We start from the raw sequence: 23588 nt of genomic DNA on the forward strand, positions 1-23588 counted from the left end.
TGCTGAGCACATGCTGATGGCGAGCTTCCACGGTTCTTTAGCAGCGTGCATCCCACACTATTAGGATTGCCGGTCTTAGCAGCCTATTATTGGAGGCTCGTTCTGAGCACGCACTCTAGACAGTACCCACAAATATGGCACCCAGTGAATACTCCTTATACAGCATGGTTTCTCATGCCTTTTCTATCCCAAGAAATGCCTAGTATCTCTTCTTGAGTTGCTGCCGAAAAACCCTTTCTGGTCTCAGCATTCACACCGTAAAGCACTGTAGATTTTGTAAAAAATAATGTGCATGCTAGGAAATGTTGGCCACACTTTACTCAGGTACATGAACGACCGAGGAAATCGAGGAGCTCGAGAAACCCCCGGGAGTTTCTCGAGAGAACCCCTGGGTTCCTAGGAATCCAATTTGAAAACTTGTGACATACCGAACGCGCACATTGAGCTGAAATGTGCTTGAAACGAAATCAAAGCACTCAAAACATGTCTCATGCACTAGGCATGTTGGGGCTCAGGGTGCTTCTCCTAGTACACTGCAATATGTTCTTAAAAAAGGAAAGACGTTTACAAATTTTTGTAATGCGAGATAGGAGTGCAGCTCTTGAGGTAATAGAATCATGCAGTATATCATGCTAAAGAATTTTAGAAAGAAATATATATACGTATACCACAGTCGAATCTCGTTAATTCAAACTTAAGGGGGACCGGAAATTAGTTTGAATAGAGCAAAGTTTGAATTACCTAAAGTTTCCTCTAGAAACACATAGGATGCGACATACATGTTAGTTTGAATTATCGGCAGGTTTGAATTAGCGAGATTCTACTGTATATACAAATATAGACTTCACATGATTATGTAGGGTCACGTGATCATGTAACCACACGTGATCACGTAGCCTTCTTTCTGCACCCTCTTCCTCTTCCGTGTCCTCCTTTTTCGTCGTACCCTCCTCCTCTGTATCCCCCTCTTCCGTACCCTCCCCGCCTCCTCTGTCTCCTCCCCTCATCCTCCTCCGTACCCGCCCCTCATCTTCCTCCACACCCTCCCCTCCTCTTCCGGTTATGGCAAAGGGGACGCCGATGCCGCAAAACACGGGAATCGGTGCCTAAGAGCTGCGCTCTCAAATTGTGACGGGTATTCACAAATGGGAAAAACAAAAAAAACAAAATTTTTGTATCTAACAAACTGGACGTGAGAGACATGCCTTTGTGTTTGAGACAGGCTCAGTGTGTGGTAACTTTACTGTACTCTGCATCACTTACAAGCTGTTGGAATGTTTCAAGCAGCAGTGTGACGGCGGGCTGAGTCTTAATTCTCGTTTTTGTTTTCTCTCTCTCGCCGCGGTGGATCAGATTGACTCAAAGATTTCCCTGGGCCTGGTTGGAGTGATAATTGTTCTTCTGTCCGTGGTGGCCTCGCTGGGCATCTTCAGCTTCTTTGGCGTTTCTGCCACGCTCATCATTGTTGAAGTGATCCCCTTCCTGGTGCTTGCTGTTGGGGTCGACAACATTTTCATCCTGGTGCAGCAGTTTCAGGTGAGCCAAAAGAAATGCTCCCGTGGTGCTTGTGTTTCCTTTGGAACCTCTCGCTGTTATGACTTGTGGGATTTGCTAGCTACCAACTAACACAGGTACCGATAGAGTAACCAAAGGGTTATCTCAACAGCGGCGGCGATCTCAAAGGAGCCGTCAAACCTAGTAGCCCGCGGTCCCCACATCTCCGCGGCAATATAGACGACGTTTAAGGCTACATTACCGCGGGTCGGTTCGATTAATTACCTCTGTCGGTGCCAATGATCGTCTACCTTGTCTCACTCTCTCGAATATAGCGGAAGAGAAGACGCACATACCCGAGTAAGGACAGAGTCCAAGAGCATTTATTAGAACACTCTTAAAATGAACTACAATGTCCCCTTCCAAAATGCCCCCCGCGCCGGCAAGGTAAGAAAAGGTCCTTACCTGGCCAGACGCGGGGTTCCGGAGAGTCAAGACCGGGGAAGCGTCGGAGAAGTCGCTGACACACGTCCTATCTCTTTCGCGGTCACCCGGACGAGTCCCTTTTCTGAAAGCGGGAAAACAAGAGGCGAAACCTCCTCGCCTGTCAGCAGTGATCCGCATCTGAGCGGGGGAACGGAAATCGGTCCTCCAGAGAGAGAGAGTGAGAGGAGAGCCCCCCCAAGCCAGGCGGCCCTCCGCCTCACGAACAGGTCGGAGCTCACGGCGAAGAAGGCCGAGTGTTTCGACCCGCGGCCGTTATCACAGCCACATTGCTAGTAGTATACCTGCTCTGCATGAACGTGTTCAAGAGACATGTTTCGCTTTTAGTCAGTTTACACATTACTAAAGGTGCAGTATCGAAATGCTCCAAATGCTCGGAACGCTTTTGTTCACGCACCCCCCGGTTGCGAACGCGAAGCCGATTCCCAACGACCTGGCCAAAACATGTTGCAGCTGCCACTGTGACTCTGCTGTGTATCGACGCAGGACTGCACAATTTTTAATGTCTGTGCTGCACAAGCCAAGTTTTTTTAAATTTTAATAGAAGGTGATAAAGGCACCTGCTATTCACTGTGTGGATTCCTAATTCCTTAGCTTTTACCTTCCACAAGGTTTTCTGGGCTTTTTGTTTTCTGTCACCAGTGCCTTGAACCACCCCTGGAAGGTTAGGCTATATTCATGAAATGCTGGAAAGTGCTTAGGGAGGTTTTCCACTCAATCACTCATACAGGAAGGGGAGTTTACAAACGTAAAAATAAACAAAGATGTAAGGGGGAGAGGAAAGACATCTGTATAATCTTTGGGACATCGGATGGCCTACAATAGGCACAAGAGCGATGTTCTGGGAGCCGATTCTAGGTCAGCACGGCTCAATGGAGCCAGCAGGATCCAGCTTTAATGGCCGAGGTTTGGTGTCATGCACACTACTAGCAACTGCTCGTTTTCCTACCAGGTAGTCTCGGAGCCGAGTAGTTCCGAAAGAGGTAGTTGCACCATCAGCCTTTCTTGTCCCTCGACGTTGCTGCAGTCTATTGCAGTTCGATGTGCAAAAGGTCGCAGCGTTGCAGAAAGTCGCGAGACAGTTGGGACAAACTTTGCCTGACCGTGTTTCGTCAATGTCTTCATTCCCAACCAGCGCGATGTCCGTCGCGAGGGAGAGACAACGGTGGAGCAGGTGGGGAGGCTGGTAGGAGAGGTTGCCCCAAGCATGATGCTCTCCAGTGTCTCCATGTCTGCCTGCTTCTTCATCGGTGAGTGATCCGGTCATTGTCACCAGTAGTGCCCTAGGCTGTGTTCCAAAATTTACTGTCGTACTCCAGGGTAAGGGTTTTGTACCTCGGCATTCGAAAATCTACTTGCTTCCAGTGGCGTAGCCAGGAAGTATTTTCAGAATGGGGCTAAAACAATTTGGTAGACATTTAATACTTGCCTGTTACTAAAAAAAAAGAAAAAGCTTTCAACCTTTCCATTCTGGGTGAAGAAGGAAGACCAGCGAAGCTGTACTATGGTGGGAATGAAGTAATGGCTGGCTGCAAATCGGCAAGCCAGAGTGGAAAGGCTGGAAAAGTTGTCGCCATCTATGAGTGACGGCGGGAACTAGACAACTGTCAAGCAGGTTGTCAGGTTGCCGCCGTCGCTCATAGATGGTGGTAGCCGTTCGGAGTGTTCTGTCGACATTAATTTGCTGGCGGACACGATCCTGGGGAAACTGGCTTTTAACAGCTCTGCTGTAAAAAAAGATGATTTTGGGGGGGGGGGGGGGGGGGGGGGGGAGAGGAGGAGAGGGGAGGAGGAGTAGGAGGAGGAGGAGGATGATGATGATGATGATGATGATGATGATGAGGAGGAGGAGGAGGAGGAGGAGGAGGAGGAGGGGAGGAGGTGATTGCCCAAACCAACCCCCTGCATACGCCACTGCTCGTGTCCAGCGATTCTCTATCTGTTGTCACGTGACATAACCCGTTGGGTAACTCGGATTCGTTTGGGTAGGATTTGGAACACAGCCCTAATTTCGCTTGGGTGACAAGAAGCAGCAACTGACGACCAACCCCAAGCATGTGCATGGTGCGTGCTAAGGTATTTTTGACAGGGTTCCGACCTGTCGTTGCTCGTGAAGCGAGGACGAGGGACTGCAAGCTTGCCAAAGATACCTTTGCACGCATCCTGCATGCTAGGGTATGTGGTAGGCCTGAAGTTCGGTCGTTATCTGACGTCGCTGTTTGATGTTCAAGTTGGACTAGGGCTTTAAAGGGTGCAGTAGGCTAATGCGTGGGCACCCTAGTGAACACTGGTGCATTAAAGGGTAACTGCAAAGAAAAAAAACATTTTTTTAAACAGCCTAATTGGGACAAGCATGTCAAAAAACAATTTTTCCGCGAGAAAAAAAATTTTTACATCAATATTTATTGCGTGAGACTGATTTTAGTTTGCGGCTATTTCGCCCGTCTTAAATCGTGCGCCACGAAGTTGGGATTCCGTGACGTTAATCTCAATCAGCTCTCATTGGCTAAGAGTTTGATTGACAGCTGAGATCGTGGTTGTGAAACCTTTGTTATTTGTTGCAATGTCATTTTGAGCAGCATATTTTTATGTTTAAAGAATAACCCATGTGATGAGAGTTATTATTCTCTACAAAGGTTTACAAGACGGGCACTTCCGTTTGGATTCATACCATAACAAACAAAAGCTTCGCCATTCTTTCATGGCCGCCGAAGTCTCTGCTCCCGCCTGTCTCGCCTACCTCGACTAATCGTTTCGGCGAAGTGATCGGTGTTTCGAGCTGACCCAGGTGCTTGAGTGAGACTTCTTGAAGTGAAGTAGTGTGCTGTTTAGCAGCTGTCGCAGGTGTTAGTGATAGGAAACGACGCGGGGTTTTGGCTTTCATAGCGCGGTTCTTTCGTTTTCCTCTTTGCTTGCTTAGCGTGCTTTTTTTTGTGTTTGTTTTGCTTGTTTGCGCGTGCAAATGCTGACTTTTCGGAGATGTCAGATGCGTGATCCCGACAGTGAGCCTTCCAGCAGCCATGTCGCCTTGAAAGGAATGCTATTTGGCTGGAGGGAATCGGGCATTCGCGTAGCAACAAACGTGTCCAGTTACGTTCTCGTCATATCGCTCCGGAGGCCATTGAGATTCGCACCGGGCACACCTAACGTCCACAACTAGACACACAAAATAAAAAAAGCACCATGTTCACTACGTAAAAAATGGTCTGAGTTCATGCATCTGTAGACAGGTACGAAATCTTGCCCAAATTTATTCACACCGCATGACGAGCGCAGCACGTCGCTGTGCCAACGCAGTCCAACAACACGAAGCATAAAAACGGCAGATTTAGGAGAAAAATTCGGAGTCCATTGTTCAATTAAAATGACGTAATTTATTTGAAAACGCCCACAGCTTTTTACTCACGGTATGCGTCCGGAATCTTCCACATTTTGAAACAGAACGAAGGAAGATTTACTTTTAAAAACGCTCGCTGCATCCTCCCGGGCCAGTTTTACTGGATTAGCTGACGACGACGGGACTGGACCCGTTGTACGTCAACCCCACATAACACACATAGCACCACATTACACACACCACGAACGTTTCAGCTCTTTGTCGCATCGCCGTGTTGCACCAAACAGAACAAGATCGCCGAAACCAACCCAGCGCTGTCGTGAACCTTGGCTTGTGGTTGCGCACTCGTGGATTCTGTGACTCCCTTCGCTTTCAAAGCACGCACGACGATTACGAACGATACTTTCCGTTTTCCGGGAACATCACAGGGGCACGTCTCCGGTCACGTCTTCGCTACATGTGCTCGCAAACCGCGTCAAACCAAAACAATACCGCGGCCTGGCGTAGTTGCCAGATCTTGCCGGAAGTCGAGACGCTGCATCGTTCAACTCTGCAACGCAAGGAGAGTGAGGGGCGGTGCGTACTCCTCTTCCGCGGGGGTCGAAAGAGCGGGAGTTTCAAATGTGGAGAGGTTCTGACTCTACTAAATTACGTCCTGTGGCGTAAATATTGATAAAAAAAATCATCTTTTTTCGCGGAACATTTGTTTTGTGACATGCTTGTCCCAATTAGGCTGTTTAAAAAAAATCTTTTTTTTCTTTGCAGTTACCCTTTAACGTCTGGCTTACATTAGTCATTCTTGCGTCAAATGTCGTTTTAGAGTGACTTGCACTGGCGGACAAACCATTTGGCTCTTGCGGCATAAATTTTGAGTAACCTTTGAAACTTCTTGTATTTTAATGTTTTTGTAATCATTTTCATTAGCTTGCAAAGAAATATATCTCTGCCTTTTCGTGATTCTTTTAAAAGGCCTTCTACGACCCCAGGATCAATGTTTTTTTAATTGTCGCAAATGATTGGAAATGATCCCATTGGAATCATCCTAAACATAGGCATGAGGCTCAAAAACTGCACATTCGCAGGGGAAAAAAATTATTTTGAAAACACAATAATTATTTGTGATGGGTCGCAGTGCACCCTTTTGGGAAACACTGCCTTGAGGAACAAATTTTAGCAATTTATTTTGAGTTTGGCTTCTTTCATTCTGGGCCCTCCTTTCAGTTGTTTCTTTTGCTAACTAAAGCTCTATCTGCCCTTACAGGTGCCTTGACAGAAACTCCCGCAGTGCGGATCTTTGCGCTGTACGCCGGTGTCGCCCTGCTCATCAACTTCTTCCTACAAATGACTTGCTTCCTCTCCTTGTTTACTCTGGACACACTTAGGCAGGAGGTGAGTCATTCGCACCAAGCTTACCTACTTGGCTGCGTGCCGCCTTGCCTCGTTTCCTTTAAAAAAAATGCTTCGCCTTTAAAAGTTGAACGCAATAGCTAAATATACCCCCCCCCCCCCGTTCCCAAGCCATCTAAGCGTGTCTGCATGGCCTACTCGGTAGCGTGCTTGGCTTGTAACTGAAGGGCCGTGGGTTCGAATCCCGCCTTTGTCTAAAATTCTTTGATTCTATAAATTACTTTATAAAGAGGAATCATCTGAGACATGCGGTGACTTTTAATTTGGATTACGTGTCATGTTTCAATCACTTTCATTCCACGCGTGACGTCACGGGAGCATTGTGTGTTCTTTGAAATTCTTGCGCAAGGCCAAATGGCTGTGACATAATGACTTTATCAACCAATCAGCTTTTCCCGTCCCACGACACTGACGTTGACGCCGGCTTTTCTGCGACACGAGCTCCATAAAGCTATCGCATTAAAAACGCTAAACATAGAAGAAAAAAAAAATCTTCCACTAGCTGGTTAGGACAGACATGGTTCAGAATGAATATTGGCCAAAAAATAAATATGTATGTTTTTTGCCCAATATTTATGTTACAATACAAATTTTTTCGATTTGCGGGCAAAATTGAAATTGCAGCTCTGTGGGATGATGATGATAGCATTTGCACATGCTGTAATTAGTGTGCTCTCTGGGTTCAGTGGACCTCAGAGCGCACACCTTTAGCATCTTCGATCAACTCGCACCGGAATCGCCCTGAAACCAGCACAGTGCACAGCGCTCCTCGGTCGTGCAGCGCGATGTCGGTGCAACATCGAGGACAAACTGCGCCGCGCCGGTGCACCAGGTGCACCGCGGCGAGCTCTACCTTGCGTCACTTCACGTTTTGTTCGTTTTTTTCTTGCGCAGGCCAGCGCACGGTGCCCGTCTGCTGTCAATTTCTTCTATTCTTTTACTCGCGGATTTGACGGTCCCACAGAAATAAATATCGTGGACGTGATTGTCGATGGGGTCACGAAGCGGGTGACAATTCCACATGTATATGTTGGCCATCCCCATTATTGGTTTAAGAAAACGAAACACCAAATAATAGCCGTACCTCGCTGTCATCGAAACGCCTCGCGCCGCTTTCCACGAAGTTTGTGTTTTCCGGGCGCTCCTTGCCACCACAGCAATCGCCAGTAATCGCGGCGATGGCGAGAAGCTCGTCGTCTTGCCGTCAGAAGACCCGAGGAAATCATCTAGTGCAGCTGCGAGGCGTATTCGTTTTTGCAAGATCGCCATCTCGATAGTCTGCGGCGTCTGCTACTCCCGCCATCTTCTCGATTCCCGCTCCTGGCTGCAATGCCTGATGGGACTGCCCCCCGGCGCACCGCCGATTTTCTTGGTGCGCGTTGGGGCAACGAAAAGCTGCACCGGGAGGGTGCGCTTCGTTGATCGAGGACGTCCGGTGCGCACCGGTGCACTTGATCGAAGATGAAGGGGCGCACCTCAGTGCCCCGGTGCGCACCGGTGCGGATGATCGACGATGCTATTTGACACCACAAACGCTATCATCATCATCGTACAAGGGTTCAGTTTTGGTTTCTCCCGCAGATCTAAAAATTTGTGTTGTAACACAAATAAGAAGAGAAAAAAAAAATTTTTTTTGACAATTGTTTAAATTAATACATGCCTGCCCTAATTAGGTAAAAAAAACTTTCCTTTTTCTAGGTTCAATGTTTCTTTAAGGGGAGACATGGGTCTTTGAAGCCAAAAACGTCCTAAAACTGCATTCTTTTGAAAACGGCGATGGCTGTTGTTCTTCTGAATCTACCAGGCTTCTAATTTCGTGGATGAATATTTGAGCTATAAATCAATTTATAATGTCTATGCGGGCTGAATGTGCATTAAAGTTGACTCTAAAACATTGTTTTCACATAACACAATTTTTGGACTCGTTGAAAATTTGCAGAAAGGATATCTCAGCATCTAAAGCAGTCAGAAATATAACCTTTCTTGAAATGTGTTGCTAAATGTGTGAAGCATACAATGTTGAGAGCAGATTTTTTAATATAAGTCTAGAAATTTTTTTATTTGATCTTCTGTTTTATTACTTGTTAGCCATGCATTGAGCACTGAACTTCAATATGTCGTGAAATCACTAATAATTGGTTTATCTTAAAAGTACTTCCAACATTGTATTCTTTACACTTCGTAGTATCTGGCCATGTGTTAAAGAGGATATCTTGTTGAGCAGTTTTTTCCATATCATTCCTCCAAACAAAGGCAGGCAAGTTTTAATTATCTTCAGGAAAACTCTACTGACTGAGGAAATTACCAGATATATGAAATCAGTACAAAAAACTGAACAAGCGTGTGCAGTTTCATTGAGTTTGGTCATAAAATAAGAAAAAAAGCTCCAAGACCAGTGTTCCCCCTTAAAAGAATCGCTGAAGTCTTTCTCGAAATTCTGTCTTGCGATTCTAAAACAACACTAATCAAGTTCTAGTACAGACAGTTGATTTCTTGCCGCTGTCCCTTCTTTCCTTCGATAAAAGACGCCAAAGTGATTTTTAAAGCTCTGTTTTACAATCTTAACTTGATGCTAGTCAAGTTCTAATACCAATAGTTGGTCGCTTGCTACCGTAGGATTTCCCTTGCTGCTACCAGCCTCGGAGCGCGGCACAACTCACTCATTCAACAACACATGCTTGTTTATTGACTCTTCACGTTGCGCGCCTTGAACCAGGAAAAAGCCACGCGCACATACCTCTGTGCCTGCCTTTTATCAGCGGCGGAGTGCCACCCACGTGGCCGACTACGCTTCCCCACTTCATGGTAGAAATCACGAAAGACGGTTTATTGTGCGAGCAACTTGGTCAAATGTCGTGGATCATTCGGTTGCCCATACTTGACAGCTCTATTGTTGGGCATCCATACCAATGGCTCTTTTGGACATGGTGCTCTTATTACATGAAAACGTGCAAGTGGCTTTTTTTCCTTCTCTTTGTCTCCAGTTAGAAGACAGCTTTGAGACCCCGCTCTTTTCTTTTCTTAAATAGCCAAGTTATGTCGAAACTGTGCGCGACGTCTAGACACATGCTTTTTGCACGCAGGACGGCCGTCTAGATCTGTGCTTCTGCATCCGTGCTTCAAAGAAGAGCCGTCCGTCCCAAAACACCAGTCTGCTGTACAAGTTCTTCAAGAAAGTCTACGCACCCTTCTTGCTGAACAACTCCGTGCGTGTGGTGGTGGTGAGTAGTGTGCTTTGTTGTTTTGTGCTGTTCAGTCGCCCAACTAGGCATTCAGAATCCCGAGTTTTAGGTTTATGGAGGTAGTTATCTGGGCTCTATCCTTCAATTGGGAAGAAGTGCCGGTTATAAGTATGGCACTACATTTTGGAGGTTGTTTATTAAGGCGAAAGCCTTACTTGTCCTATTGCACGAAAAAGCAGCGGCGGCGTGCCTGAAAGATGGCCATAAAAATATATCATCAAGCATCCACCGCTCAACCGTATGCTGAAGGAGGACACCGTGCTTGAGTTTTTCCTAGATGTCCTAGAGGTTGTCCTTGCGGTCGTCTTAGACGTTGTCCTCTAGGCGGCGTCCTAGACATCGTCCTTGAGGTCATCCAAGAGGTCATCCTAGGCATCGTTCTCGACGTTGTTCTAGATGTCATCCTCTAAGGGTCATTTTCAATGTCGTCCTCGAGGTCTTTCTAGAAGTCGTCCTAGACGTCGTCCTATAGGTCGTCCTAGACGCCATACTTGGCGTCGATCTCTAGGACGTCATACTAAACTTTAATGCGTCTAGAACAGTACTCGAAAACATTTCTCTTGTGGGACTATAATGCTTTCGCCTTCCTACATGTAAGCAGTCTTAAGTGTACTCCTCTGATTTTTTGTTTTTCATAGTTTTGAGGTTTGTTACATTTCAGTTTTCTACTTCAGACATAACCTCGAATATTTTGATGATGTTTTACCTGGATTATGAAGTTTTGCTAAACCTGGAACACCAAAACTCGGTAGTGTAAGGAGATGACTGTGTTCAATAAGGCTCTCCCGTAGCTCCTAAAATGATTGTCATCAATCTCGGATTTGGTGAAGGATCATTCTGGAGAAGAATACCAGGCTCTTTTCCTTACATTAAGGGCACAAGGTAAGGTAAAATTGAAGAAAAAATCGATTTTAGTTTTTTTCGCAATTTGAAAAGTTTAGTTCTTTCTGCACATTTTCCATTGTCTCAGTGTTTTTAGAAAGCTATATTTCGGGCTGAAAATCACTTCTTCCGAAAGCAAGTAGCAGGTGACCACGCCTCCTTTTGGGATACACTCCCTGTTTATCGATGAATTCTCCAACAAAACAAAATCAACACAAGACCTAAAAGCTTGTCCAGTAACAGATAATCCCAAAAAATTATTTCGCAACTATTGCATAGCTTTTTTTCAACCAAGAAAATCACGAGACACTGTGCACGTTTTTCCCAGGTGTGTACCGTGTGTACATTCAAGCGTTTGTGTTTTCGTAACGACAAAATGGCGCCATTGAATGCTGTTCCTTTATTCTATGGTGGCAGCATTGCACAATCTAATGTTTTGAAGTTTTGTGGATGGAACCCTGTATGGAAAGCCATCAAGTGGCTGAGGGAAGTTGACGTCACTCTAATATACCTTACGGACCAAGCGACATGGCAGGTCACAAAAGAGGCCCGGCAAGCAAGGAGATAAGCCTAAAGGCGAAGACATGACTTTAGCAATGCCTTTCAAGCTGGCGGCTATTGAAAAAATGACTCTGAGGCTGTTGGTGCCAATAGAAATTCGTTATTCATCAGTTTTTTTACTTTAAACTCAATTATCTCAAAACAGTGTTTTTTAGTACATAGGTACCATTTTTTCCTTAACCTGACATTATACAGGGTTGATTTTTTATTCCTACCACATACATGGGTGTCTAAAAATACTGAACTAAAATTAAAAATGTGCACCTAGCAGTTTTTGAGTTATGAAGTTTTTAATAGATGAAAACAACTAAAATTTCAGTACTAGAATAAAAAAAAAATATAAAAAAGCTTATTTTAGATTCGTTCAAATAATTCTAGTTCAGTGGATAAAACACAATATTTCGAACAAAATGATATTTACATGACAGGAATACTCCTAATAGTCACCGAGAAAAATGTTCCTCAACATGGCCTCAAATACATGGGGAGTATAGGACTTACCCTGTGCCCTTAAGATTAAACCCCGAAAGCATGGCATTTCTTTTGTCTTGTTTTTGACATAAGATAAAACCTAGCCTTTTAGCCACATTTGACGACCACTTAGTCAAATCTTTCCATTTTGTACCTATGCTTCCTAAGACATTTGCTTGTTAACACACTAGGAAACAAGCATTCCCACAAGGACTTCTTTTTTTTTTTTTTTTTTTCTTAAATAAAATATTGATTGGTTGCATCTGCTGTGTTGCTGTGCTTGTGTAACGAAAACTGAAGGGCACCCGTAGTTCGTTTCAGCTTAGGTTCAGACACAGCCGACGCTACGAGCTAATGGTGCCAATCAAGCAGCGTCAAAAGCGTAGGTCACTGGGTCTTCTCTGTTTACGATTGGTTCAGCTACGATAAAGCACGCACGGAAACACTACAAACACCACGATGGTGCGCTTTCGACACTGTTTGCTTGGTGCCGCCAGCCCGTAGCGTCAGTTGCGCCTTGACTTGAAGGTCAAACGAAGTGTAGTTTAGAGAAGAATGTTGTAACTTGTGGCTCGCGCACCGTTCACATTGCAGATGATCACGTTCATTGGCTGGCTCTGTTCGTCCCTCGCCGTCATCGGAAAAATTGAAGTTGGGCTGGATCAGGAGCTGGCCATGCCTAAGGTATTGTCCAGCTTGCTTGCGCACAAAGTTCGCGAGAAAAAATGGTAAGGCTGGCTCACACACTTGCGACTGCTTACAACCATGTGCCCTAGAACCTCTTACGACCACGTGTCCTAGAATCTCTTGCGACAAAATTATGTACTAGCACCATCTATCGGGCAGTTGTGAAACACGTGTCATTTCCGTATGTTCCCCATTTTCGCTTCGTGCATTATTCTTTCTTTTGGGGGGAGGGGGGGGGGGGGGGGGGGGCTGTCTGGCTGGCTTGAAAAACTTTTGACTATGTTATATGAACTATTGTGTCTACACATAGCATGTACATTTGACCTCGCAAATACCACTAAACCTTCACTCTAGTGAAATGCAGTTCCGGGGTCGCCTTGTGGATGGCGTCACCGTGCCACAGTCTCCTCTCGTCGTAAGAGGTTGCGAGAAATCGGTCGTAGAGGCCTATCACGTTTCACCATGCCCGACCGAGAAGAAACCGGCTTTTAGGCCTCTTGTGAACGGCTTACGACCCGGCTGCGTTGCCGCGCAGCCGGTCGTAAGCTGTCGCGAGAGGCTTGGAGATTGGTCTTGTCTCAGTCGGTTGTGGTCAGGCGCAAGTGCGTGAAAGGGCCTTAAAGGGAAGCTGGAGCAGTTCTGTATTTGAGGAAAAAAACACTTAGATTGTCTTCATTTGGCCTCCAGGATCACGACTCTCGAGATTATTTTTCAATTTAGTGCACGGAGGCTGCAAAAAATCATTTTCAAAGTACCGCTGAAGCCCTTTCTTCCTGGACTGCTACGTCATAAAAGGAATTTCTAGAATTTCTGCTCTCGCGCATCTACATCGCCTATCAAAGCTATGCATGCGCACTCTTGCTATGTTTAGAAAGGTCAGAAAAAGACGTTGCGTCTGGTGTCGGTGTGCGGGAATATACCTGGCAAGCTTGCAATTGCATGCGCTGCCCACACGAGCGACATGCACTTGGCGGCCGAAACATCCTAGTGTGACGTAACAACTGGTCAGAGGTTTTTCGTGTTTTTTTGCGTTTAGTTACATTCTGGGGAAAAACTAATGTCATGTTCAGATTCACAGGATAAAAATATTCTAGAATTCACCTCTAACTTTTTTTTTTCTCAAGAACCTCTTCAGCTTTCCTTTAAGTAAGTGCAAGTGTGCAAACGGGCCTTTATGGTTATGCGTGGGTTTGAACTGCCTAACAAAATGACACCTGCCTAGTCTAGTATTTAAAAGCGAAGAACATTGACCCCTTTTGCTTACACATTGAGTGCACCTTTATTATCAAAAAAGGGTTTGTAATTTTCTGGGATGAGTTTTCTTGTAGAAAGGATTACCTAAATCTCCCGCGAACAGGAGTCTAATTTTTTGTTACTATTTTGGGAAAACTGGACTTTCTAAAAAACGTTGCTAAAGGTACCTTCTCTTCACTTATGTTTTTTTGTTTTTTTTACTTCCTAAGGAGATTAGTCTTTTGGTCTGATTGAGCCCCAAAAGTTAATCTGGATACTAACACCTACTAATATAGGAGACAATATTTCATTATGTTAGGAGTTAACTACCATAGCATTTCTTATTCCTGTAGTCTGCCTTTAGCTTCAAGTCAGGGTGATGATGCATCTCACGAAGGGGATTTTAACGGTCTTGCAGGATTCCTACCTTCAGCGGTACTTTGACTACCTCAAGAAGTACCTCCAAGTAGGACCGCCGGTGTACTTCATGGTCACGGAGGGCTATGACTACTCCAAGGTTGAGAACCAGGCAAAACTCTGCATCCAGGAGCAAGTGTGTGATCAGGACTCTGTGGGTGCTAAGTTGAAGCAGCTCACACTGCTCAGCAACAGGTCAGTATATGATTTCAACTTTAGCTTTTATCTTATTTATGTAATAAGCACCGAAATAATGCGCTACTCTATTTAGTATTTTAGTGATCTGGTACACTGCTTACTTCGTTAGGTGAATGTGCCTCTAGCTTTATGTGAAGTTACATTCAACTCTTAACCCTCAGTAAACTTCTGTTTCATGTTAGACATGATTTAGTACACTGTTGCTATACTGGCCATACATTCTTGTCTTTCTCGTTAACAAAGATTTAAAGGGTCTCGGCTATTTTATTGCAAGAAAGCCAAAAGGGATGGGGAGATTTCGACAGCTTTCAGAAGTGTCTGTTCGTTTCTTAAGCGGCCGAACGTTAGATTGGCCAACGCAGTAAGCGAAGGCACCGAAGTTTGCTGTTCATTTTACAGCATTGTGGCACATGTGCCAGGAGGCACAGCTGATCTTTGTTTGGGTTCTTCTAGGACTTACGTGACGAGGTTACGGTCTTACTGGTTGGACCAGTACATCCTTTACATGCGGTCGTCCGGCTGTTGCTACGAGGGCCAGAACAGCTCAGACTTCTGCTATTCGCAGTATGGTGATGGTGAGCGTGCATTGCTCCTTGGTCTTTGGTGACTGACGTTCTCTTCATGAATTTGATCCGAATTTAGTGTGTTCTTGGAACACTAAAAACCCAAAAACCTTTGAACATGAAGTCACTATTCCTAAAACAAATGTTTGCTTTCCAGTAAAAAAAAAAAAAAAAATATCACTAACATACAAAAAAAAATATTTTAGATTATATGTTTTTGACTTCTTTAGCAGGCACTAAGAAAGAAGTATTGAGCGAATTCGCTTGTCTCGGGACATAAAATAACTCAAGTTGCAAACAAAAAGTTTAAGGACTGCAAAATGTCGCTCTGGAAATGACAGGATTGAACGGTTTTTACGTTCTTGGAAGGTCGGGGGACATCCTCAAATGGCACATTTTGGGGTGCTGAATCTTTGAACGGCGTTCAGTTAAGATTTGCTTGTTCAGTAATTTCTGGTGGCCTCAGGTGCATGCCACATTTGTGTGCGCATGGTGAGCTGACTCTCTATGCATAAATTTGACTAGTACTTTTATAGTGTACTGTATATCAAAAACTCTAATAAGAGTGACTCACCCTAATAGAAGTGACTCTTGTACATTGTAGTGTAATATATGTTGTTATGTATTTCCTTAACACAAGTGCACTTTAGAAGAAATGCACATGATCTCTGCCTTGCCGTGCTAACCTTTGGACGGCTCTCTTAGGGGTTTGAACTATATTTGAAGGGATGCCAAGTTGCTGATGGTGGCTCATGCTTTGGGCAGTTTCTTGAAAGAACCTTTTTTTTCCCTGTCTGCTTCAGGGGGTGGAAAATGCAAAAGTTGTCACGTTCCGCGGGAGAAGCCCTTCGTAGGAGAGGAGTTTTCGCATTACCTCTCTTGGTTCCTGAAGGACGTACCCGGCGTCAAGTGTTCTTCAGCGTGAGTTTCTGCGTCAGTCAATTGCTTATTGCACGCCTGTTGATGGCAATGTCTGCATCTTGAATCATTCAGACACAAGATAGATCTTCGACGGGTCTCACACGTTAGTTTGAAGAGGGTTTGAATTATCGGGATTGTGCTGAACTTCCATTATAAATTATGGGACCATGAAGATTCTATGAATTATTTATGATTTCAAATTAACTGTTATTGAATTATAGAGGTTTTACTGTATATCACTTTGTTGAGCCATCAGTCGCTTAATGCATGCTTTTGACTATTGTTCTCAGATGGGTTGCTGTAGTCATTGGTGAAGTGAATGAAAATGTAAAGCTTACAGCACTTTCTATTTTTGCTGCATGTATTTTGGCGTTTCATCGAAGTGGCAGTGTGTAACCATAATCAATCTTTTCTTTCTTTTTTATATTTCAGAGGTCGTGCGGAACATGGCGGTTCGATTGATCACGTAAACGGAACTATTAAATGTGAGTGGTCTTAGTACACTCTTAAGATTCGTTACTATAGGTCTACACGCTTACTAACCAAAGTTGTTAGTTGTAGATTTTTTTTTTTTTGGGGGGGGGGGGGGGGGGGTGAGGAGTTATATATGCACTCTAATTTATAGAATGAAGTTTAATTTTTAGGAATAATACAAAAACAATTTGCCTGTTTCGCTACTAATTTCAGGACTCAAATATTTAGGTATGTATTATTTGCTTGAAGTAAAAAAAAAAAAAATATGTATTCTTCTGCAGAGTTGATTTGCACAACCACCAAAGTTGTGCAATCAACTCTGGGTTGTGTGGGCTCAACAGGATTTTGATAAAACACGCCTGTGGTGGAAACATCCGGTATAATTTTCTGTTCAGATTATGAGCCCTTCTTTTATCTTCAGTGCCATTTTTAAGGCTGCCAATCTCCCCATAACCTTCATTTGTTTTTTTTCTCTCTCTCTGTATTGAATATCCACGAATAAAATTAAAGCTCACAGTAGACAGCACAGCATCACATTTTTCAGAGAAGTTTTTCCAATGTCATGTCTCTGACATATGAATTTTTGCAAGTTTGTCACAACCTTGCAACGAGACAGCCTTCTTTCCATGCGCCATCGCACAATCGTAGAACTTCAGGCGAACCTAGCAACGAAGCAAAGTTGAAACCTTCTCAAATCTTTAAACAACCGGGAATCATGGAAACTTTGTTCTTTGTCATTCGGGGAGATAGGCATTGTTCGTTGAACAATTTCCCGAATGTCCGTTCCAGCTGCCTACTTTTCGGCCTACCACCCTGTCCTGAAGACGTCTAAGGACTTCTACATGGCACTCGACTGGGCTCGACTCATCTCCCACAACCTGACCCAAGACATACAGGCCATTCAGCCCGGAGTGCAAGTCATCCCTTACAGGTGGGGTGTCCCTCAGTCCCCTAAGAGCTACTCGAGTCTAAGTCGGGCACTGATGTAATCTCATGAGAAAGCAAAGAACTGTGTAGATTTCTACTGCCACCTTCTGTTTCACAGTCCCTTTAAGCCATTGTGGCATCATAATAATGTAGTGTGGAAGCAAAAGACCGTCTAGTTTCCATCTGCCAATTTATGTTTCATGATGTCTCTAACTTGGAGAAACATCATAGTGGCGTGATCTCGGGAGGAACAGAAAGATCATATAGCTTTTTATGCAAGGCGCAAGTTCGTCTGCTTCTTTTGTAGGGGTTGTGGCGACGCCAGAATGCTGTGCTCCGATTGGCTCTGATTGAAGGATAGGGCATAAACCTCAAAGGAAGCTGCTTTGAGGTCTACCCACTATGCTTCAATCGGAGTCAATCGGAGCACGGCATTCTGGTGTCATCACAACCCCTGCTAAAGAAGCAGACCAACTTGCGCTCTGCATCGCCAGCTTGCAGGGTCAGTCCAGCTGCACCATTTTCCCCATTTCAACTATTTTTCCCAAGGAGAAACATTGCACGAAACTGCGTCCAAGCGTTTGTATATGGACAAACTTGTTTTTGGAAGAGTGTTTGATTTTTATTAGGCAACTGGGGGATTCCGACGGGGTTTAGCCACCACAATCCAACCCAATTCAGGTTTCGGCTCCGCGACCTTGTTTTATGCCAATTTTACTTTAGCTCACCTCACAACACTAGTGCTGTGCAGTTTAGTCAGTTTTAGTGGTATTTCAGAGCACACTAATGAACAAGTGCAAATACTTCTCTTCTACTGCTTACGCATGTTAACAGGCGTGAAACAGTTTTGTAGAAATGTGCTCGCACATGGTTCCCATTTCCTCAGCATGCTCGGTCGGGATTGCTTTGTTAGAAATTCTTGCCTTGTTTTTTTATGTAAAATTATGGGAATAATTTATTGTCCTTGTTAAAATGTCTGTGCATTAGAATGTTCATATTGAGTAAGCTTTTGTGTACTAAATGGGGTTCTCAAGCAGCTAGATCACGATCACAACAGAGGAAAAGCAAATCTGACGTTGCATGTTTACACTGTAGAGGTTGTCGGGAAGTGCCATCATGAATGGAATGTTTGTCACCAAGCATGTTGTCTTTAGAAGTTATGATGTCTAGAAAATTTTAATTTTAGCATCACAGGAAAAAATCGTTGTATAGTGCCAATTTGCTTCTTTTTATTGTATAGAGGGCTAGATTGATACCCTGCATCGGCTTCCCCATGGTGATAGTTAGCGCGCTTACTATATCATTCTTGCTAACCTGAGCCCACTAGTACTAATAAAAACAAAACATAAATTTGACAAAGTTTGTGGCACTCTTTCGCAGATGTAGAAGGACAATTTGGGTAGTACAGTACAACTGCTAGCGTGGAGTTCTTAGTGGGCATCACGCAGTAGTGGTAACATGAATGCATGTCGGTACTAGAAATGGAGGAACTGCTCCAAACTGCTTCGAACTTGTGTATGTGTTGCTCGGAATCGCTCCAAGCTTAAGCATGTGCTGCTCCTCAGCTGCTCTAAAGTGTAAATTTTTCTGATACAAGGGTGCTCCAATAAAACGGGATTTTGTTCTGCTTTAAAAATTGCTCCAAACTCCAAACTGCCTGGACCATCCCTGCAGCTTCTGTTGCAAGGTTCTCTTATCACCAAGGCATCACTTTGACATAATCTCCCGAGGAAACAAATAGCTGTCTGCTTTTGCACCTCCGGCTTGAATTTCACGGTCCGTTTGGCGAAGAGCTCCCGAACAGTTTGATTGGGAGGATGTGAAAGGCGTCCCCCCTCCCCCCTTAAATGAAAGAGTTTTGGAGCCCAGTTTCGCGGTGCCCGCACTTCGAAGAACAAAACGAGCAACCCTGACATCGGCTCCGGTTTGCAGCCTGGTGCACGTGTTCTACGAGCAGTACCTCACCATGTGGCCGGACACGTTCAAGAACCTGGCCCTGTCGCTGGGTGCCATATTTGTGGTCACCTTTGTGCTGCTGGGGCTGGACTTTGTGTCTGCGACGGTGGTCACCTTCACTATCGTCATGATCATCGTCAACCTGATGGGCCTGATGTACTGGTGGGACATCTCGCTCAACGCGGTGTCCCTCGTCAACCTCGTGGTGGTGAGTAGTTGTGCCTGCCACCCCTCTTGTCGTCGTCCGCTCGTCGTCAGGCTCGAACGTTCCTGGAATTTGAAGGAGCGTGTTGGTTGTAATTTGTAGCCTGGGCACTGAGTGGTGTGTTTATTTCATGATGAGTATTTCATTTAGTTTGTTTATTTGTTCTATTATTACAAAAACAATACATATGACAATGCGTACAGTGATCAGAGTACATAGGCAATGGCTAGTGACAAATCTTTTTGGAAGAATACAATGTAAGCCAACTAACCGGAGCATGCATAAGTTGACATAACTGTCAACTGTGATATTTTATTAATACAGGATATCATAAGCAATCATTATTCAAATGCAAGCTGCATAAAAATATGTATTGTTTATTTGCCAACGAACATACTAGACCATAGGACATCATAAGCATCAATCATAAAACAGAACTAATTTTTGTTAGGAAGAAAGTTTCTTGGAAGCAGCATTAACTATACCCCTAATATCTTTAAAGGCTGCTAAATGGAAGATACTCTTCCATTAAAGGGGCAGAGCATGCTCAAAAAACATTGATGGAGTGTACCAGCCAATCTCACCTCGACTTTTTTCTCGCGCCTTTCCGCAGCATGCGGAGGCGCAGATTAGAGGAAGAAAAAAGTCTCGAATCGGTGTTCTCCTCTGCTCTGTCCAGCCGATGAGAGGCTGACAAAGTGGGTCCCATTTTGACGTCATTGACCTCAAAATGAGAGCCGCTCCTGAGCAAGCATGTGTGAGTGGACGAAATTGCAACTTAGATATTGCATTAATACGAAAGAATGTAACAAGAGGAATTGCATCTCAGGACACAAGCGTCTTCCACGTCTTCTCTTGTAAGAATAGAGAGTTTCAGTGGCAAGCGTCAGGAAGTGTGGAATTTACCTTTGAACTGCGTACCGTAAAATGAAGAGTAAGCCCCCATGTCGCAATAAGCTCCCTCCAACTACTTTTGAAGCATTTGAAAGGAGATAGGCAATGGTCATATGAAGCACCCACCCCAGCAAACTCCTCGGCCCGTTGAGCTAACAGCGATGCTCTTCCGCATCGGCCACCTGTCTGAGAAGCTGGTGCAAAGCAATGAAGCTTTAGCGCGTTCTCAGGTGCGAAGCTTGACACATGAGCGTCGGTCCCGAGTAGGCTTGATGAGAGCCTTAAAAATTGGGGATTCTGTCAGATATATATATATATGGTATACCACTCCATGGTATACCGCCTCCTCTACCATGTCCTCTCCCTACTTTTCTACCGTCGGACCTAACGAGCACCCGTCCTTGCTTTTTCGGGATTATCTTCAATTTTTTGAGCGGGTGGTTACTTGGTATTTTACGGTAGATGCGTCAACTTCACATTCCCATAGAAAATGTTAAGAGAATTTGTTACTCATGAGAAAATTTCAGGGTCTATAGGGAAACTTGCAGCGCTTCAGTGTAGTCATGAGCGGTCTGGACTCGTGTTTGAGTGGTCACAACCTGTCGCTTTCAGGGCGTGGGGATCTCGGTGGAGTTCTGCTCCCACCTGGTGCGAGTGTTTGCTCTCAGCGGTGCCCCGTCCAGAGTCAAAAGGGCCCAGGACGCACTCACCAAGATGGGCAGTTCGGTGAGTGTTCCATCGAGATTTCGACACCGACTCAGCCCACTTCGTTTTTGCAATAAATCGTAAGATATCAGACACGTGGCTGTGTTAGTAGGTATGGTCAATGTGCGATTCAGTGCATGGGTTCTCAAGCTGGATTTGTAGGAGCCCAGGAATTCCCAGAGCTTGCGAGCTTCCTTGACTGTCTTGGCCCCCGTGTGAAGCACTTTTCATGTATGAGCACATTTTTAGAAGGCTTGAGCCACCACTGATGCATAACTATGTGCCAGTCGCTCCCTAGCATGTGAATTGTTGTTTAGAGGGCCTGTAGGCTTCTGCACTGCTTTATTCCACGAATGCTAGAGACTAGAAAATGGTTTCTCGGCCGTCAATCGAGAGAGGGATAGGGGATCCTTGAGATTGAGAAGTTTGAGAGCCCTCGATCTAGTACTAAGTAGCACCAATCCAGACTATATTTTGTTGCAGGCGAAGCATGGCTTTAACACCTATAAAATTACTCTTTGGTTTGTTTTGCCATTGTGCTCCAATGCTTGAGTGTCTTTCAGTTGTGTCTAAACTGTGTGAACGACACGTTTTCTCTCCCCCTAGATCCTGTCCGGAATCACGCTGACGGATTGTGGCATCCTGGTGCTAGCCTTTGCCAAGTCGCAGATATTCCAGGTTTTCTATTTCCGCATGTACCTGGGCATCATTGCCTTTGGCACGCTGCACAGCCTCATCTTCCTCCCGGTGTTTCTAAGCATCCTGGGTGAGTGTTCCCCTGCCCGAATTCTGCGGGACCAGTCGGTGTGCGGATCTCACACATTGGTCCATCGCTGTGCAGGTCCCGCACATTGAGTTGCCAAAGACTGCTTAAAGCGCGGAATTTAAGGAACTGCGTTGAGACCCATGCGATGCCCCACTTTGGCAACCCCGACTCCATTTTATGCTGCCCTCGATTGAAGCACACCACTTCCCTACCTCTTAAAAGTTTGAGATGAAAGAAGCGAAGTTGCATTACATAGGACAACATAGAACAATGGACGGACAAAATTACAGTTGCCGACCAATTTTTTGGACTCCGATAATTTGGACTTGTTTGATATTTCAGACCTAAAGGAGGGACCGTGACCCACCCAATACAAATAGTGCATATTCACAACCAATGTTTCGAACAGCTTGAAGTCCGAATGTTCAATTTTTCAAAAAAAATTGTCGCGAGCGATCAGCGAAAAAAAAATACACCGAGAAACGACGATATTGAATTCTATGTTGGCTGCACATGGATTAGCTTGGTTCGGCAGTACTAGTACTTGAGTACTGCTAATCCCTACCGCTGGGCGATGCTGCACGGCTTTTTTTTTTTCTCTAGCTACACGTCATTATCATCATCATCATTGTTGTTACCATTTTGCTTTGTTCATTTGCCATTGCAGTCGTGGACTTGCGCCTCTCATCTCTATCTTGTCTCGGCGAATCGTGTTTTTGGTCTGTGCTGGCTTGGGCGTCATTGCCCCATCTGTTCTTCCGCTGTCGCGATGCGTCGCTGAGAAGTGCAGAAAGTACTCGACCATGACGCCAGAAAAGAAGGCAGTGATTCTCAAGCTAATAGAAAGTTGCCGAATGCTAGCGGAAGCGGAACCTGAAACAAGGCGTGCAGGCTCAATCTGAAGCAAGGCGCTATTCACGGCTTTTTTAAGCCTCTTAGACTTAATAAAGGCAAGTTTTTTAATCTGGTGATTTTTCAGACTGCTCTATTATTCGGACGTTTTTTTTGGTCCCTGCAAAGTCCAGAAAATCGGTTGGCGACCGTGTTTGCAAAAGTCTACAAGAGTATAGGGTACAGGCAACTCAATTAATATCTGGGGAAGCATTTGTGAGCCGGCTTTGATTTACGAACTCAAGGGAACACAATTACAAGTGGGCGCTTCTATACTCCATGTTGCCTTTTTTGTTCTACTTTCTCAAAACATTTGCGCGGGTGCGCACAAACGAGACCGAAGACGAAGTCGCATGCTTGTACAGCGTTGCGGGACAGCATCGCTGCTGAAACAAAGCTAGACTTTTCACCGTGGCACAAAAAGTGGACGCCTCCAGAATTCTCTTTAAACCCCACATACATTATAATACACATTCTTTATCAGTAGGTCTTAAAAGTACAATGAGGGGAATTCCCACAAAAAGAGGTCGATTGACAATCGTAGTATTATAGTTGTGCTGCCATTTCGACACAGGTCAACAGGGTATGCTTGTTATCAGAGGCTTTACCTTTAATGGCAATGGCACTGAGTTCAACGTTCTATTCGCTTGATCCGAGTAAGCGTTGCGATTATCAATTTATTTTGTTGAGTTTCTTTATAATTTTGGCTTCAAACCAATTTGTAAGAAGTCAGAGGATTATTAGGCAGCTAGCTACTTTCTGGGTGCTCATTCAGTTTTTTCCTACAAACTGTTTTTACGATAATGTGCAATAAAATGTAAGTCCTTGTATAAAAAAAAAATTGTGCTGACAG

At 44.7% G+C, this 23588-nt stretch overlaps 1 protein-coding gene across 3 annotated transcripts in view; it reads left to right on the top strand.

The window, feature by feature from the left end:
- The window catches only part of LOC8050645 (NPC intracellular cholesterol transporter 1), a 108135-nt gene that overhangs the window by 81237 nt on the left and 3310 nt on the right, over window positions 1-23588 (top strand). For all 3 annotated transcript variants that reach the window (XM_029968677.4, XM_029968672.4, XM_029968666.4), the window contains 13 exons: window positions 1354-1536; window positions 3134-3248; window positions 6597-6724; window positions 9826-9963; window positions 12493-12582; window positions 14237-14430; window positions 14887-15008; window positions 15800-15917; window positions 16350-16402; window positions 17181-17322; window positions 19251-19482; window positions 20986-21099; window positions 21685-21844. In XM_029968677.4, coding sequence (XP_029824537.2) covers window positions 1354-1536; window positions 3134-3248; window positions 6597-6724; window positions 9826-9963; window positions 12493-12582; window positions 14237-14430; window positions 14887-15008; window positions 15800-15917; window positions 16350-16402; window positions 17181-17322; window positions 19251-19482; window positions 20986-21099; window positions 21685-21844 — 1789 coding nt within the window. The remainder of the gene's footprint in view (window positions 1-1353; window positions 1537-3133; window positions 3249-6596; window positions 6725-9825; window positions 9964-12492; window positions 12583-14236; window positions 14431-14886; window positions 15009-15799; window positions 15918-16349; window positions 16403-17180; window positions 17323-19250; window positions 19483-20985; window positions 21100-21684; window positions 21845-23588) is intronic.

This window comes from Ixodes scapularis, unplaced genomic scaffold (assembly GCF_016920785.2).
Source record: "Ixodes scapularis isolate PalLabHiFi unplaced genomic scaffold, ASM1692078v2 PGA_scaffold7__128_contigs__length_106722199, whole genome shotgun sequence".
Taxonomy (NCBI): domain Eukaryota; kingdom Metazoa; phylum Arthropoda; class Arachnida; order Ixodida; family Ixodidae; genus Ixodes; species Ixodes scapularis.